The following is a 16,620-nucleotide window of genomic DNA, read 5'->3' as shown; positions in this document are numbered from 1 at the left end:
CTTAAATCTAATGAAGATTTGTATCTCACCACCTGAGAAACTTTAATCTCAAATGAAAACACCAGTGCCTTCACTCTGTCCTAATAAACTAAAGTTTGGCAACTTCCATTGCGTTTTCACTGCGTATTGCCTATCCAAATATGGGCTGTATGTTAAGGCTTGAAAGACTTCTGTAACTCTCAGTAAGGCTGAAAACCTCTTTATTTTATATGTACTAAGGTTTCACTTCTGCAACACTGCACTAACAGATCTTTATGCTCAGATACTACTCGAATAATTTTTCTTTCAGCACACAACAACATAAATTAGAAGTAACTTCTGTTATTCTGTTAACAAGAGTCAGTAAGGTTCAGACTTCCCTCCAGAAGGGAGGCATCTATTGTGGAGGCATCCATCTATAAATGACACTTATTTCAATCAAACATTGTTTTGAACAGAGTTACATCAGCTCCACTCACAGTGTTTTGGCAGGTTTTTTTAAATAGGGTTATTTCCTTTCATTTTTCTACTGTTTAATTGCTTAACTGCTTTTTCATTTTTCTTCTGGGAAACAATCCTCCTTGTATTCATATATGAGACTCACATTTTAGCTGAGAATTGAAGGGAACTCAGTATCTTAATTCATCACTCCTACATTCAACTGACTTCAAATTGCAGCTAGGCACCTAGGTGACCCATATATCTGATGCCTGCATATAAAATGTGAAATAAGACTCTTGATGCCCTTCCACTAAAGTCAAACTACATCTGACCATGTATGTGATGATCTCCCCTCAAAGTAAGTGCATTGAAGCAATAAATTATGGGTAGTTTTTATAGGCTGCCAAACAGGGCTTGCCTTTTTTCTTTATCAGGTGATAACATCAGTAATGAAACCTGGTCAGCTTTTCATTATCTTAGAAAACCAAAGGGACTTTTCCTATCAATGTCAGGAGCGAAAAGTCTTGTTATGGTAATACATTCTCTGCTGAATCAGAAAAAAATTGCATCTCTAAACTGCAACAAGAATAAAGTCTGATGGCTCATCTTAAATTAATTTTGCTGTGCACATCACATAAATCAACCACACAGCATACATATAAATGGTCTTATGAAAGTGTATCCCTGACTTTAGATCTGAAGAGTACAGCTTAAAGCTTACTAAACTAAATTACCGTGAAATATAGCACATTCAATGTAATTTCATTATTTAGAATGCCCTATTTTAAATGTATGTATGGCATCTGAAGGAAGAATCAGCTTCCAAGGTACCATCAGGCAAAAGGAGTAGAGAGAACTATTTTCTAAACACTTCTCCCCACATCAAAGACAAAAAACAGGCTGTTGCCTTGAAAGACTGCAAACAAACCCACTCTTCCTTCTAAAGTAAAAAGCCATCTTTGAAGAGGTATAGGTAGAATAATCGATTTTGAAAGGTCTTTCTTAAATGCAAGAGTATATGCTGCCCTTTGTTTTCCCAATTGATCACATCTCTGAGGAAAATAAGAGGACGAGCATAGGCCCAGTTCCTTGCATGGCCTCCAATGTCCCCCAGCACATTTGAAGGTTTAAGTTTAACCCTTCACAAATCACAAATGTGCAAGAGGTGAGAACCATGGAGACAAGGTGGAACCATGACTGAGCTCGTTCCAGTATGATGGTGATGATGATGATGATGGCAGATGCAAAGACTAGAAGGAGAGGTGATGTGGCACTCAAACCATCTAATGGACAGTTGTTTCCCTCATGAAACAAGCAGGGAAATGATAAAAGTTCTCTGCTCTGCAACCAGCATAATTCTGCAGCATAGTAGTGCACACTCTCCCTTCTTCCTGCAGGAAGTATGCAGGGAAGAAATGGGTGACTGGATTTTTCCCATGGCCAACAGCTGTGCGTTGAGCTGCATTTCAACACGACACATAAAATCTCTGTCCTGACCCCAGCAGATTCTGATTTTGTAACTTAAGTATACGTGTATGCACAGCTGTTTGAATCCTCCTTAAAAAGCTGACTTCATTGCTCTTGTCTCCAAGTATATCTAATATAGTCACTATCATATATCCTAAGTATTAATGCCTTCACACAAAAAGCATAATAGCACACTTGGAAAATAATAGGAGGAAAATGAGCAAAATACAAAAAAAATATTACGCACAGCAGCTTGTGAAGGTGATGATGAGGATGGTGTTAAGATACCAATAAGCCCTGAGGTAAGAGAGAGCCTCCTGCTCTCTGCCATGGTGGACTCCTTGAAAGGCTCCATTTTGGATGATTTAGGGGCATTGGAGTAAGTCTTGCTGAGCAACTTGTGGTTCTTCAACCCATCCAATTCTTCCATTCTAAGGTTACTGGAGTAGGATCTGCTTAAAAGTTTGTGGGGCTTCAAGGTGCTGTTGTGCTCACATCGAGGATCCCCAGAGCACGACCTATTTAACACCTTATGGGGCTTTAAAGAGATGCACTCCTCTTGCTTGGCAGCTGCAGAGCAAGCACGGCTCAGCAGTTTGTGCGATCTGAGAGCCATTGTCTGTTCAGCCCTCGGGTCACTCGACAACGAGCGGCCAAAGGTTCGGTGGGATTTTGTGGCACACACATCCTCCGCCTTCACTGTGCTAGAGCAAGTCCTTCTCAGTAGTTTGTGGGTCTTGGAGATGCCGTCCTGTTCTGACTTCAGTTTTGATTTATTTTTACCACAGCCAGGTGGAGGATAACTTGGCGACCTTAGCATAAAGAACATGGAAAAGTTGGAGAATAATCAAAATCCTGGGCAAATCAAGCAGGATCACACAAATGTAAAGACTTATAAGTGTCACCCGGGTTTATGTTTTTCACTAGTGGTAAATGCAACCTAGACTTTTAATAAAAAAATGTATATAAAACATCTTCCAATATCAAAACAAACAACTTACTCCTATTTACATATGAGCTCATCAATCAAAAAGACAATCAACTATTCAAGTAGAAGTTAGATCTGTGACGTCACAGTTTTTTGTAAGGTCTTCTGTGTCTCAAAACAAACCAATTATTCAGGAAATTATCTTCAAAATGAAATCCACCTCTTATAACAGATTTTCCTTATCAAAATCTGTATTTTCTATGTAATGATCACAGCATGATCCCATGAAAGTTATTGCATTCTGGAAGCAGCATAAGAAATTCTATGTTCAGATCCAATGGAAGATACAATGAAGTACCAGTGAAACTTGGAGACATTAAACTTAATTCAGATGAAAAGGATATTATTTTAAAACCATCCTAATAATCTGGGCACTTTGTGAAAGACAAATTTACCCTTCTTTCTGGTTATAGACAAATTCTACATATGTACCACCAGAAATGAGAATGTGACAGACCTAAATTGCAAATGCAGGAAGTAAAAAACAAAAGGTTTTTATGAAACAACATTCACACAAACTGTCACACTTCTGTAAGGTTCACATTCCCCTGTCCTTGCAAAGAACCTGTAACAGGTATGCTGAATCATTTTCCTATGTTTTATAAGCAACACCAATCTTAGGAGGTTTTTCCTTTGTTTTGGTTTTTTTGTTGTTGTTTGTTTTGCTTTTCTTTGGGGTTTTTTCGTTTGTTTGTTTGTTTTGTTGTTTTTTTTTTTTTTTTGGGTGGGGGGTTTTGGTGGGTTTTTTTTGCATCAAATAGAGAAGTCAAAACCCAAGGGGAGAGGCTGGCACGTTTCCCCACCCTGTTAGCAAGTGTTGACAGTGGAGGATGCAGGTGGCGGCTGCTGATTCACTGCAAGCAGCTGGCTCACTCAGATGGGACAGAGAGGACCCTGCACTTGGGCTGAGCCAAGTCTGAAGGCTCTCGACTTAAGCTCCCAAACCAAGAGGAAAAAGAATGAGCTGACTTTGTATTCTGAATAAAAACAAGCCCCAAGCTACAGCCTGTGCTTGGCAGTGGTGTGTTGGTTGGTAGGGAATGGAAAAGACTTCTACTCAAAAGACTTTCCTCCTCTACCTTTGTATAAACAATGTTTTGTCACTTCGGGCATTCCCTCCTTTTTCAATCTGAGCAATTGCTCTATTCTATTGGTTTTTCATACTCTGAATTCAGAACACTAAAATTCATCAAGAAGAAGGAATATTCAAAGAAGCATTTGATTCAAATTCAGTAACTGAATTGAAGGGGTGATCTGTCAACCCTCCACAATCAGGAAAACACACTAGAGTAAATAGTCACAACCCTGAAAGAGGTAAAATCAGAGCCTGATTCTACATATACTTACGAGTATGAGCAACTGGCAGAAATCGTATTAAATTCAAATTCATTCAAACTATTCATAAACTCTTTCTTACGCTTTCTAATGCCTTTTCTCTTTGAAATTCTGTGCCTGCATTTCAGAAGTGGAAAACATTAATGTAGTCAAATACTGGAGAGGGGAGGGTGCTCAGCATCTTTAAAAAACATTCTTTCAATTATGATTATTCCAGTTAAAAAAAAAAACTAAATATACAAACTGCTGTATAAAGAAGAGCTGGAAAAACAAAGTTTTTTAAAATATACATAACATATGCTATACATATGTATGACTTGTATTTTTATTCTTGCTATTCAAGTAAAGATAAAAATAAAAATTCCAGCACAAGTTAAAATAAAATTACTTATTTCCAGTTCCAGTTGTAACATGGCTGTTTCAGATAGCAGGGCACTGAAATGCTCTGGCTTCTAATAAATCTTAGAAGCTGCAACAGTACCTAGTTCACTCCTGATGTGATGCAATGCAAGGACAGGAAACCCATGAGGTAAGATATAAATAGATAACTTCTCTGTGGAGAAAAGTCAAGATTTCACCTTGTGAAGTCTGCTGTGGATTTTGAACAGTTTATGGTAATAACAGCCCATTTTTCTTGCTATTACCTGCGCAATGTAGAAAAGATGTGCAGAGGGGATTTCACTTTTTTGTCAGACACCTTCTTATTGTGCGTACAGTTAGATTTTTCTTTACTGTTCTTCCACTGTTGTGTAACAAATGTCTGCATGATTCTGCAAATTAAGATAGAAAAGAAAGGTTTTCTTATGCCAGCCAGGACATACTCATTTTAACACTATGGTCTCAGTGGTCACCACGCAGGTGACAATGCAGTGTTCTCACTCTACAGCTGAAATTTTCTGTCATGTATGTGGCAGAACACTAACAGTGTTAGTTAGATTAGTGATTGGGTGCCCCAGATCCTCAAAAAGCCTTTTTTTTTTCCACATAGAATTTAATTTAATATGGGACTCCTAATGAGAATACAGTCTGTGTAAAGAACCACTGCAACTGCAAAACTTATGCAGACTATTCCTATCGTGGAGGTCTAGAGACAAACTGAGTCAAGGGCATCAAATCCAGCTACAGGGTTCTACCTCTCACATGATTCACATGATCACAGGCTACTGCATCTGCATGGCTAAGCAGAACCTTGTTCTCTGACTAATCTGGCAGTGGGGGTCTTAATGGTGATAAAAGTCAAGGCTGAATTTGGTGAAAAAAAGAAATATCCCATTGCCATAGCCATGAGGGACCACTGGGCTCACAGGAATTTTTACTCCTGCTCAGTTGTGAACTGTGCAGCTATGTTCTTGAAAATGTCACATGGGAACCTTTAGTAATTACCTGGTGCAAAAATCACAGACAAGGTAAACAGAAAAACATTTTAAGAGAACATTTTGAGGGAGCATTTCTTTTTTTTTTCCTTCTTCAAAGTCATGTACCATAGAGATTTTAATAACTTGCTTCATTTGTAAGAATATGAAAATGCTGCACTGAATTTCTTAAAACACTAAACAGGATTTTTTTCCCCCCTCAGGGGTTTCTTAACGTTGTAATGGTGAGATACTAAAGCCTATATACTTAAAAATTTATCACATGTATAAAAGCATATGCAAAGAGATGACTCAGCAAAATTGTATTAAAAAGAGTTGTACTATGACTACATGAAACTGCCAGGTTTTTGGACTATCTTGCCACCTTGTCCTCAAAACAGGGATGGCCTATATTCTGTGGTATATCCTAGAGGAAACCATGAAAGCATAGCCCCCTCAGGGTATGTGTGGGGCTCAAAAAGACTCCTGGCTCCAGAGGCTTCACCATCTAAGCAGAAACATGAAACTGAACATTCCCAGATATGGTCTCTATACCTTTTATAGCCTACCTCCTAAAAGGTACCAAAGTGACAGAAAACCCTGGCAAGTAACACAAATCAGGTTCTCATCAACAGCTGTCAAATCCAAACTCAGTATGGCAAATATTGACTTTTATTTAAAGATAAACAACTTCGAGATACTTTGATCCAAAAACAAACCTGACAATAAGAATTTAATTCTACTTGACATGCTCCAGTAACTAAAAGAGTGCAATATTTGCCTATAAACATGGGTTTGTACTTTTCTAGACTTACTTTTTCAGCTGATGTCCCAGCCCAAATCTTTCCTTAGTAGAAATCTGAAATACATCCACAGTTGGCACTAGGGAAAAAGGATATTTCATTGATACATGAACTTACAGCAGTAATGAGAAACTGGTGACCACCTAAGTCTTATTTAAGGACCCTCTTCTTTGTGGAGCTTGACTACAGACAATTAAATTGAAGCAATGGCAAGGGTGGACATGTCATCTAAGCATATTAAGAAAGGAATGGTCCTTTTTGAAACCTCAGCCAATATAATTTACAATTTTACACATGGAATTCTCCCAAATGTATCTCTTCCTGCTCATTTTATTTACAAAAATATGTCATTTTATAGATATACACTATGCAAGTGGCAAGCAGCATCAGATTAAATGTATACAGACTGGCAGTTCATCTCACCCAATATTTTAAACTTTTTCCCAAGTAAGTAGTCTATACGCAGCAGAATTCCTGTGGCTACAAAGAAAGTCCAGACTGAAACTGAATTCATTTGTATCTGGCTTTTGTTTTTGAGGGTGTTTTAATACAAGATCAAAAACCATCATATAAGTGCCTAACATGTGAGTTCCAGTGGCTAAGGATTACCCTGAAATGACCTCAAGGCCTGTCCTAACACTAGTATATCCATATTCATGTCAGAAATGGCAAACGTTCAGGGTAAAGGACAGCAATTAGCTAGTGGCATTACTAAAATCCTTCAATAACATTTGCTAGATAGAAGTGGCAGATGGAAGCCAGTACTTGTTGAGAGCCACAGGGCCTCAAGGCAGGACAACAATCAAAGCATATTACAAGCACAAACAAACTGCATACTTTGTATCGCATAAGGTGATAATGACCAAGGTAAAATAAAAAAGAAATTAAAACACAAAAATTTGGAGTTTGTTCAAATTTTATTAGGAATGGAAAATCAATATTTTGGTATTGTTCTGACCATTCAGCAGAATTTTATTCAGAATATCCAAGTTGCACTTTAGTTTTGCTTTAATAGATTAAATTTGATAATAAAATACAATATATCTAAGTTTGCCATGCAATTTAACTTAGTTCAAAGGTCAGTAGTTCCTCTCCTCTAATGTTATTATTCAAATAATATAAAACATAAACTCATCTTTTAAAAACAAACCAATGATTTTTTTCAAAAGGGATGAATGATTTCATTAAGTATAGCAATATCTCTGGATTGTCAAATTTTAGACACTCTACACGGGGCTGGGGGGATGGGGAATACTTTAAATATTATTACACCTACAATCAACAATCTTAAAATCTGACATCTAGACCAAAATTTTTGTCTAGACTCCACAATCAGATGAGACATGCCAATACCTCCACTGGCTGATTCATCCTCTCTAAGACAGGTTTCTAAGGCATGAGGGACAAGCTGCCCACACAGACACTGCTGAGACAAGCTATTAACTAGAAGAGCCACCTAAAATCAGTACATTACACACCTACAGGGTGGTGCTCATATCCCCCAATGTGCTTTGCAATGTACTGTGTTCCAGTTTCTCAGTCAATAGAACCTTGCACAGCAGAAACAGATACAGCACAAAATTCTGGCTCCGTATTCTCAAGAAAGCAGAAGAGGAATTCACATAATTAACACAAAAGGTGGTGGATCTCACTGTGCTTTGCTAGTAAATAAAGAGACATGGCTGCAAGAGCAGCTGAGCTCATAAAGCCAACGTCAGCAAAGCTCTTGCCTGTGGCCCTGCTCCTGCCTTTCTCAGAACTCCGGCACTCCCACAAGCAGCCAGCTAAGGGCAGCACTGGGAACTACACTTGCCACCTTAACCCTGTCAGTGATGCAGAATAGATATTCTTGTTACTCCTCATTTCTCACTGCACGCTGCTCTATACACTTCACCTTCTCATATTTGCTGTACGCCTTTATTTTTTAAATTACATTTTGATAGGAATGTTCTGAACACTAACACTGCTTCCTGCTATCGCAAATGCGTACTTTAAGATCTCTACGTTAACAAAAATGATTGAAGTAATAAACCACAGACAAAAAGACCACAGTCAAGGGGAAAAAAAAAGATTGGTATAATGAAATGCTTATTTGAATGAACAGAATATAGCTTATAGTTAGAATTTTTGGACAACATATCCTATAGAAAAAGCTCATTGGGACAGATTTTGCTAAAAAGGACTGGAAATATCTATTCATTTTCCAGAGGCAGAATTCTCCCACAGACAAAAGCATAAACTGACAGCCTGCACTGCAAGTCTCCGAGGGCGGGCAAGTTATTATCCAAACTGAGTCTGACTTGCACTGTAAAAAAATATCTGGAGCTCACTCTCGTATATGAATGCTTACAAATCTTCAAAACCAGTCGATTCTTCATGAGCTTGACCATTTTTCTCTAAAGAGGAAACTTTACTCACTTAAAAATTCTTTCAAATCTGAAGATTTCCAGAGTTCACATACTTATGAAAGTATGAAACCAGAAGCTGAAAGAGCAATTACCACGGCCTGACTCTTTAAAGCTGCATGAAGAAGGGCACATTAATGTGCTGCACAGGTCTGTGTATGTCTTCATTACCAGTCATAACTCATTGGTGCAGATGATATTTTATTTCGAAATTGAGGAAATCGCGTATTAGAAACTCTCAATCTTTACTGCTTAACCCTGGTTCCTAGGGGAAGCAGTTGCATCTCAAAGGATATCAGGAAAACAAGTTCCCAAAATCAACCTATGAAACTTTAAATTAGATGCCTGTGTCACTAGGAAGGGCCCAGCCATGCAAATACACATAAGCCTAATTTCAAATCAATAGGACTCCTCTCAGCAGTCAAAGTGAGCACAAGAAAGGTCAAAAATCTGGTGGTAGTGAGCAAGTGTCTGCCCCATGTCTCTGACTGGACACCACACAAGGCACAAGAATAACACAAAATTGACCAACCTGGACCATTTAGGTACTGTGTAAGTGAGCAGTGCAGTCGCACTATTATAGGCTCTGTGCGAATTACATCCCAGGCCACAGCAATCTCCTCCTAGTGTAAGACAAAAAGAAAACAACAGACATCATTAGCCATTGTGAGGAACTACTGCTTTTTGTCAGTCTGCCTTAGGGCTGCTAAATAAACACCATCCATCCATTCACCCAGCTGTTTAGCATCTACTCCAATCTAACACATCAGACTCAGGACAAATTATGGCACATCAACACACCCCAAAGAGCAGAGTCAGACTACTCCAGTTCTTGGCTGAGCTCATTTAAAAAAAAAAAAGCAGAGGTTTATACACAACACTGCACGTACAGGCAGAGGCACTCCCATCTACCAACAGGTATGGCTTCAAAGCTGAGAAGCAAAGGAGCCAAAAAAAACAGAACAGAAACTAGCCCCATAACTAAGGGCTAAGGAAACTTTAGCTCCTTAAACCTGGTCTAAATAATTCAAGCTATGATCAGATTTTCTTAAAAATTTAGTAAGGCTCAGTAACTGTCTTATGTGCTGTGTGGGCCTGAAAATAAGACATATCTGCGCAGAAGCTAACGATGACCTTAAAATTTCTCTTTTTTGTTCTTTATATAGAGGCCAGCAAGTTGCTGCACAGATGAGGTGAGGAGGTGTGAAGCTGAATGACAGCACAACAACTAGAGAAGCCACACTGCCAGCCAAGAAACAGCACTACTGTCCCTTTGCCAGTCAACCCTCGCTCTAATCACTGTACAGGAGCACTCCTGATAGAGTCCTCCTCCCTTCAGGAGTGTAAGAAGTGCTTCCTCCTGACTCATGCCTAGGTTAGCATAAAAATAATGGTGTTTCATTCATATTTATTAAAACATTTACCATTCACAAAAATGTTTGGAAGGAAATACACAAATGGCAAATAAAAGCCTAACACAGCATTTTAACAATGTGGTCATAAAAGGGAAGAAAACCTTTCTGCCGTGTATCAATCAATAATGTGACACCCACTTGTGAAGATCAAGTCTCCCCAAAAAAGGGACAGTATCAGTGGTTGTCTAGAGAGTCTGATGTGTAGCGAAATTAAATGGGTATTAATGTTCATTATGTAATTCTGGGATCAGATTACTTACATCAAGGAAGCTAACATCAATATGTAGATCAATATCTACATCATCAATGGCTCCATATTCCCTGAAAGGAAATAATTACATTACGTTAGAGCTCTTTAAGATACTCCTCAATCCAGGAGTACTTACAACATGGAAGATTTTATAAAGGATTATCTTATCTGTAAAATCAGAATAGTTATAAAATACACATTTACATAGACTGGATCAATATTCCCAGTGGGTGACCATCTCCTGCACTTAAAAGCTTTTTTCAGAGGATCTTGCTTAAACAGGCTTGCTTTTCCACCGATTCCTCCAAAATATCTCTCTATTGCTGCTTTGTAGTTCTGTCTCACTTATTGTGCAGGTAAACAAAGAAAAACTAATGGTCACATGCTACTCCCATTTATAACACAAGAAAACCCTTGTTAATTTTCAAAACTATTTTGGGTTAACAGCCCAGTAACCTAAGAACAGGCTTCAGATAAACCACTGTAGACAAATACAACATAGCCTAGAGGATGGCATGATCCACCTGGGGGATTGCTTCATACATTCAAGCATTTGTTTGTCAAAAATAAAGACTGCCCTGTAATGTGCTCCAGGCAATAGTTACCTTTTTTATCTGTTATGTGTAGTATTGCAAGATTCAGATTTAACAGGTATTTCATTGCCATCTGCAATCTTACATTTAAACTGCAACTTTTCTGTCTCTTATTTTCTGACTCACTCTGACTGCCCTTCCCCAACATACTTGAAGACTTCTGAAAAACAGAGCTAGAAAATACTTATTCATGCACTTAAACAAAAATCTGTTTTCCTTTTCATTTACATTACTTAAGTGGGCAATGTTGTAAAAGTACTATCTCTCAAATTTTCACAGATTAGCTTCCAGACACTAGGATGTTTTTAACTTTAAAACTCCATTTCTCTGCTTCTTGTCACAGCCACTTTCATGCTTATGTATTAAACTTGACTAAGTGCAGAGCAGCAGCAGCTGTGCATAAATCAGTCAATAAGGCAGTTTTGAAACAGTAAAATGTAACAGTTTCCTACCAAAGTGACCTCTTGGCTGTGGTAGGGCTGAGTTTGCACTAGAAATCGCTTGAACTCTTGCACAGTTTGATGAAGGGAGCCCCTTCCACCAAAATTCAGTAACCCAATGGTTCTCTCTGGTCAGGGAAAACCCAGGATCACTCTCTGGATCAGGTCTGCCCACACATTGCACACACAGGGCGGGTGAGCAGCAGGACAGGACCTCCTGTATTACAGGAGACTTCCCAGCCACCTTCAGGGCTGGCTGCTCCAGCGTCATCTCACCCAGAGGTGACCTACAGCTCACTGAAAACCTGCCTTTGAAACAGGGAAGCTCTCCAGGGAAGCCTACTAAATGGCTTAGCCACTACCCTACCCATCAGTGGCATCATTTTTGTTCACTTTCCAGAAGATCCAAACATTGTTATGGTATCTTAAGTAATTTTTTATGAATGCAGGCTGGTGTTACTCACAAAACTGAGATTCAAAAGGCTGTAAACAAGAAAAATGTTATAAACAAAACTGAGGAATGGTTAAACTAATGGAATAGAAAGGTTAGTGAAGAATGAATAAGATAAAAATTAGTTTTAACTGCGACATTTCCATATTCACTTGAAATCCCTTTGCCCCCACCCCACTACCATCTTAGACACGTGATACTAGTTTTAATTTCCCAAGCTGACATGAGGAGGAAATCATGTTTTATTCGAACATCTGCATCTTATGATCTGCTTTTACAATAGCTTCATCAACACATCTTGAGTTTGAAGCTCCCAGAGGTCCTCTGCTCATAAATGAATAAGCAATGTGAAGAGATCAGCTGGATGGATCACTTTCTCAGGGCTTTTGTGGCCAGATTTCTAAGGGCAGTGGTGAAAAGTGCGCAAATACAGAAACTTCACTTTTGCTTAAAACTGACTCTGTGACAGCAAAAGATTACTGAAAGGAGGGTCCACTTGTCTAGGAAATATCCACTCTCAGTCAATACCCTTGTCAGACAAACTTGTGTCTTCTTAGAGAAGTGGAGCTGCACAAAGAGGATGAAAAGGAACACTTAAAGCTGTGGGGTGTATTTCCAAGAATTTGTAAATATTTTCAGCTGCAATAGAGTGGATAAAGCATTAAAGTTTTACACATGCTAAAAGCAGCCACAGGTACCAGTTTCTACTAGAGTGAGCCCAGGGGGACCACAGTGTTTCCAGTGAAACAGCTGATTCAATAAAATATATGCATTTAAGTTTTCGAAAGGTTACACATAATGTTTCCATTTTAGGAACTTGAAAGAATTTCCTAGTTATCAGTTTAGCAAATACACATTTATCCATTTCCTAAACCTATATACAGCTATTCAGATTTCGATTCCTCAGGTTCTTGACGTGTGATAAATTTCCATTTAATTTCAAAAGCTATAGTACACCACAGCTGTAGGTATGGTCTCTCTTCTTCTTACTTGGTTTGTATGACAACTTCAGTATTTTCCTTGCAATACAGGACAACTCTGTTACATCTTACCTACCTATTGTTTTCATGGAATTATTAGGATTACATTTATGGAAATGAAATTATAAACTACCTGACGCTTATTAAAATACATATGTGACATGCACTATGGCAGGATCGTGCACATTCATATGTGCCCAACAGAATCAGTCTGTAATTACTCTTAGCAATTCACATCTGACCAAGGTTCTACTGCTTCCCTGCGTAGGGTACTTTAGATCCCCAAAATCTGAAAACTTCCCTAATCTCTGATCAAATCCTAGCTTCTTACTGTCTCTCTCATGATGACAACACAGAGTATTTGATCACTCATTCTACCTGCAAACAGCTTTTTTGAAGAAGAAAAGATGTTATTGTGTCTTCTCTCTCTTTTTCTTCAAGACTAGATAAATCCAATTCCTTCAGTTGTTCCCTAGGGAAAGTATTTATTAAATCTCTTACCCTTCCTCTTGTTCACCTCCAGGGCAAAATACAGAATATGACAGAAGAAGAGTTTAACAAGGGTTTAGAGAAATGTTGAATAGTAATTTACAACAAAACACAGCTGCCTGACTAGAACTGCAAAAGACAATGATGTTTTAGAACAGGGCTGTTCTCAGCACAGCTACTTGCAACCATGCTGAACAACAAAAGAACCCCCAAAAACCCAGCACTGACGCTGGTTTGCGGTGCTTCCTCCTTTGTCACACAACATGCAGAGATGATCAGAAAAGACTTGTGCTTTGGCAGTCAGGGAAGGTCCATAGAGAACTCAAAGTCCAAAACATTCAAGGTTCCACAACACAGAAAGGCCAGTGCCATACCTGAGAGATACTGCATTAGGTCCATAGATCTCTCTCACTGCTGTTAAATCAGCCTCCAGCTGTGGGTGCTTGTGAAGTTCTCCATCATAGCTAACCTGTTGGGGAAAGAAAAATATCTTGGGAGTTCTGTATTTAATTTCTGGCAGGCACCTGATTTAGACTATTTACTCTCTGTAAAATACATTGCATTAAGATTCTTTAAGGCCACACTTCGAAGGACGAGTTGAAGCCCTGAGGCCACCTCATCTGCTAAAGCAGTAAGATTTTCAAAGCAGGCACCTTTGCCTTGAAGTGTTTTGAGGGTTGTCTTCCTGTTGGTGGGAAAAGAAGCTGCAAAGGACTCATCCATCTGTCCTATTTTGTCCCAGGGTTTGTTCTTGTGTATTTTAAAAATGTTAAGTAGGGTAAGGACCAGATGTCCCCAGTCTTGTCATCCTAGTCCAACCACTACAGCACAAAGGTTTGCTCACTCTTGCTTTGTTGTCACACTCTCAAGTATACTAGATACAGAATGGCTTGGGCACAAGAGAAGCATGAAACTATTTTCTATACCCCCACCTCAGCGTCTAAATTACATTTTTAGGTTACTCACTGGCTACTTTCTGCCCACCATTGCAATAATATCATATGAAAAAAGTAAAATTAAAAAAACGCTTTCTCGTGTTACACCAGAGAAGGTATAAAGAAGTATACATCTAAACACCAACCCCTCCCTTTTTTTTTTCAAACTCTACATGAAAAATGGAGAAAGTTATCTTTGTGCTTATACCAAAAAGCAAAACGTGTGAAATGGTTTGGTTAGACTGTATTTAGTCAAAATAATTAATATCCTTCTACCTTCTACAAGGTCCAAAATACCTCTTTGGGCATGTAACAATCTATTCATCATCTGTCTATTATTACCTTCTTCTCAAGCAAAATGATCCTGATTGTGTGAACTTAAATCTATGTCCTTAGAACAATTAGAATGACAGTAATTCCACAGAAGTCAATGAACTCCCTAGATTTGAACAGATTCAGAAATGAGCGTAGGATTTGGTCTGTAGCGTTGACAAATTCAGAAAGCAAAGCAGCAGAATGCAATTTATCCCTTTAGACCCACAGATTATATGTATAATCTTATATAGGAATCCTGCAGAGAATTCTTGCTATTGCAGAGCCACACCCACCTTCAGTACTATTTCTTCTTTCTTATAGTACAGTGTATAGATTTGTACACCCAAATCTATAGGAAACCAGTTCTATGACACTCTCAGGTCCGACACTTAGAGATGTGCTCTTCAATTTTATTTAATGTCAGTAGTATTCAAATAATAATCAGATGATCACCTTTTTACATTTGAAAATCAGCAGAGAGCAATTTGATTAGACTTAGACCTAGAATTCTTTAAGTATAAGGCACAAAATTCATCAGCATGGAACGGACATGTATTTGTCAGAGATATAAATGTTATCCATAGCCAGAAGATTATAAAAAAGTATCCTTCTTCGGTTTGGGCAGGCATGTCAGAACAATTTTCCAAGTAGAAGAGCACGGGAAGAAAATTGTTATTGCAATTTTTTTCACTTTAGGTAGGGGGAAACCAATCCTTTTTCCATGCTCATTACTCAAAGAAGAATTCTTTAAAGATGCGTAAATAATTGCTGTCCTGCTTCCAAAGAAAGCACAGCAATCATTTCACAAATCGTAGCAGTGGTGCACTTGCCACCTTTGTCGGTCCTAAATCAGATTTTTTAATCAGTCCTGTGTCTCAATAATAGCAAAATACAAAAGTAACATTATGCAGAACACCACACTGCTTAAAATAATGTTTTTCTAATCTATTTTCTCATGGCAAGAGGCTATGAACTCAAAAAGGAAATCAAACACTGTTCTGGCAAATTTTAAGACCACAGTATGGTACCTCCCACCCCTGAATTAGTGCCACAGACATATTGATGTACGCAGAGGAGGCTGTCAGGGTTTTGTATTTCTGCATTTTCAAGCATGTCTTGTAGCAGAAGCACACCAGACACGTAGAGAGAGAGCCAAAGGCAGTACTATTTCTGTTTTCATGTCCTGTTCTTTTTTTGCAAATATAGAAGATAGTGATTCAAAGAAAGAATTAGCAGAGTTGCAGAAAAAGTGAATATAAAAGCTAAAAAAATCTGGTAACTCTGCTGTGACTGAAAGGTCTATGTTCAGAAAGTCTCTGTTTTTTATCTAAGACCTTATTCAGATTATTTTACAAAAGGTTGCTTTTTAGAAGGAGATTAAGCGATTTACAAACCTAAATCCCATTGAAAATCAATAGGCCTTAAACTATTGAACCACTTAGCTACTTTTAAAGTATTTATCCACTAAATCCTTAGGGAGGATTACAAGCAGGTGCTTAGGAAGTAGATACAAACATTTAATTTACAAGCAAAAGGTTGCATCTTCTTTACACTGCCCATCAAATGCCACACGCCATCTTCCATGGGCCTTGTTCCATCCGCAGCAGCTCTCCTGCCTTTCCAGCTGCAGCCACTTAGAAATGCTGAGAATTATCCTGACCTCCATCCTTCCCAACTGTACTGCACACAATTACACTGGCATCTCTCCCCTCTGTTTGTTACAGCCAGTATTTCTGCCCCCTCTCTCTGTGGGCACTTATCTCAAAGGAAGGAGCCTGCCTTGTTTGTTCCCCACGTATATGGTCAAATCTTTTGTCCACCCAATACACCTGGTGCTCACTTGATAACTCCTTCAATCCCTCTGCTTGAAAAAGGACTGTTCTTTTTTGTCTTTCAAGGAACTTTGCTCATTACCTGATTTCCTATTTATTTTCTGAGTCCGCAGTGTTATTTTTTAACTCCAAATGTCTTCATTAGACTTT

At 38.5% G+C, this 16,620-nt stretch overlaps 1 protein-coding gene across 1 annotated transcript in view; it reads right to left on the bottom strand.

Annotated features, from left to right (window-relative positions):
* The window catches only part of PARP8 (poly(ADP-ribose) polymerase family member 8), a 120,159-nt gene that overhangs the window by 38,360 nt on the left and 65,179 nt on the right, over positions 1 to 16,620 (bottom strand). The window contains exons 7-12 of the mRNA XM_074533642.1: positions 13,763 to 13,857; positions 10,446 to 10,506; positions 9,303 to 9,393; positions 6,378 to 6,444; positions 4,855 to 4,980; positions 2,135 to 2,699 (exon numbers count right to left, since the gene is read on the bottom strand). Of these exons, the coding sequence (XP_074389743.1) occupies positions 2,135 to 2,699; positions 4,855 to 4,980; positions 6,378 to 6,444; positions 9,303 to 9,393; positions 10,446 to 10,506; positions 13,763 to 13,857 (1,005 nt within the window). The remainder of the gene's footprint in view (positions 1 to 2,134; positions 2,700 to 4,854; positions 4,981 to 6,377; positions 6,445 to 9,302; positions 9,394 to 10,445; positions 10,507 to 13,762; positions 13,858 to 16,620) is intronic.

The sequence above is a fragment of the Zonotrichia albicollis genome, chromosome Z (assembly GCF_047830755.1).
Source record: "Zonotrichia albicollis isolate bZonAlb1 chromosome Z, bZonAlb1.hap1, whole genome shotgun sequence".
NCBI classification, from domain to species: Eukaryota; Metazoa; Chordata; class Aves; order Passeriformes; family Passerellidae; genus Zonotrichia; species Zonotrichia albicollis.
Note: the sequence above shows the minus strand (reverse complement) of the source record. Positions and strands in the feature narration are given on the sequence as shown.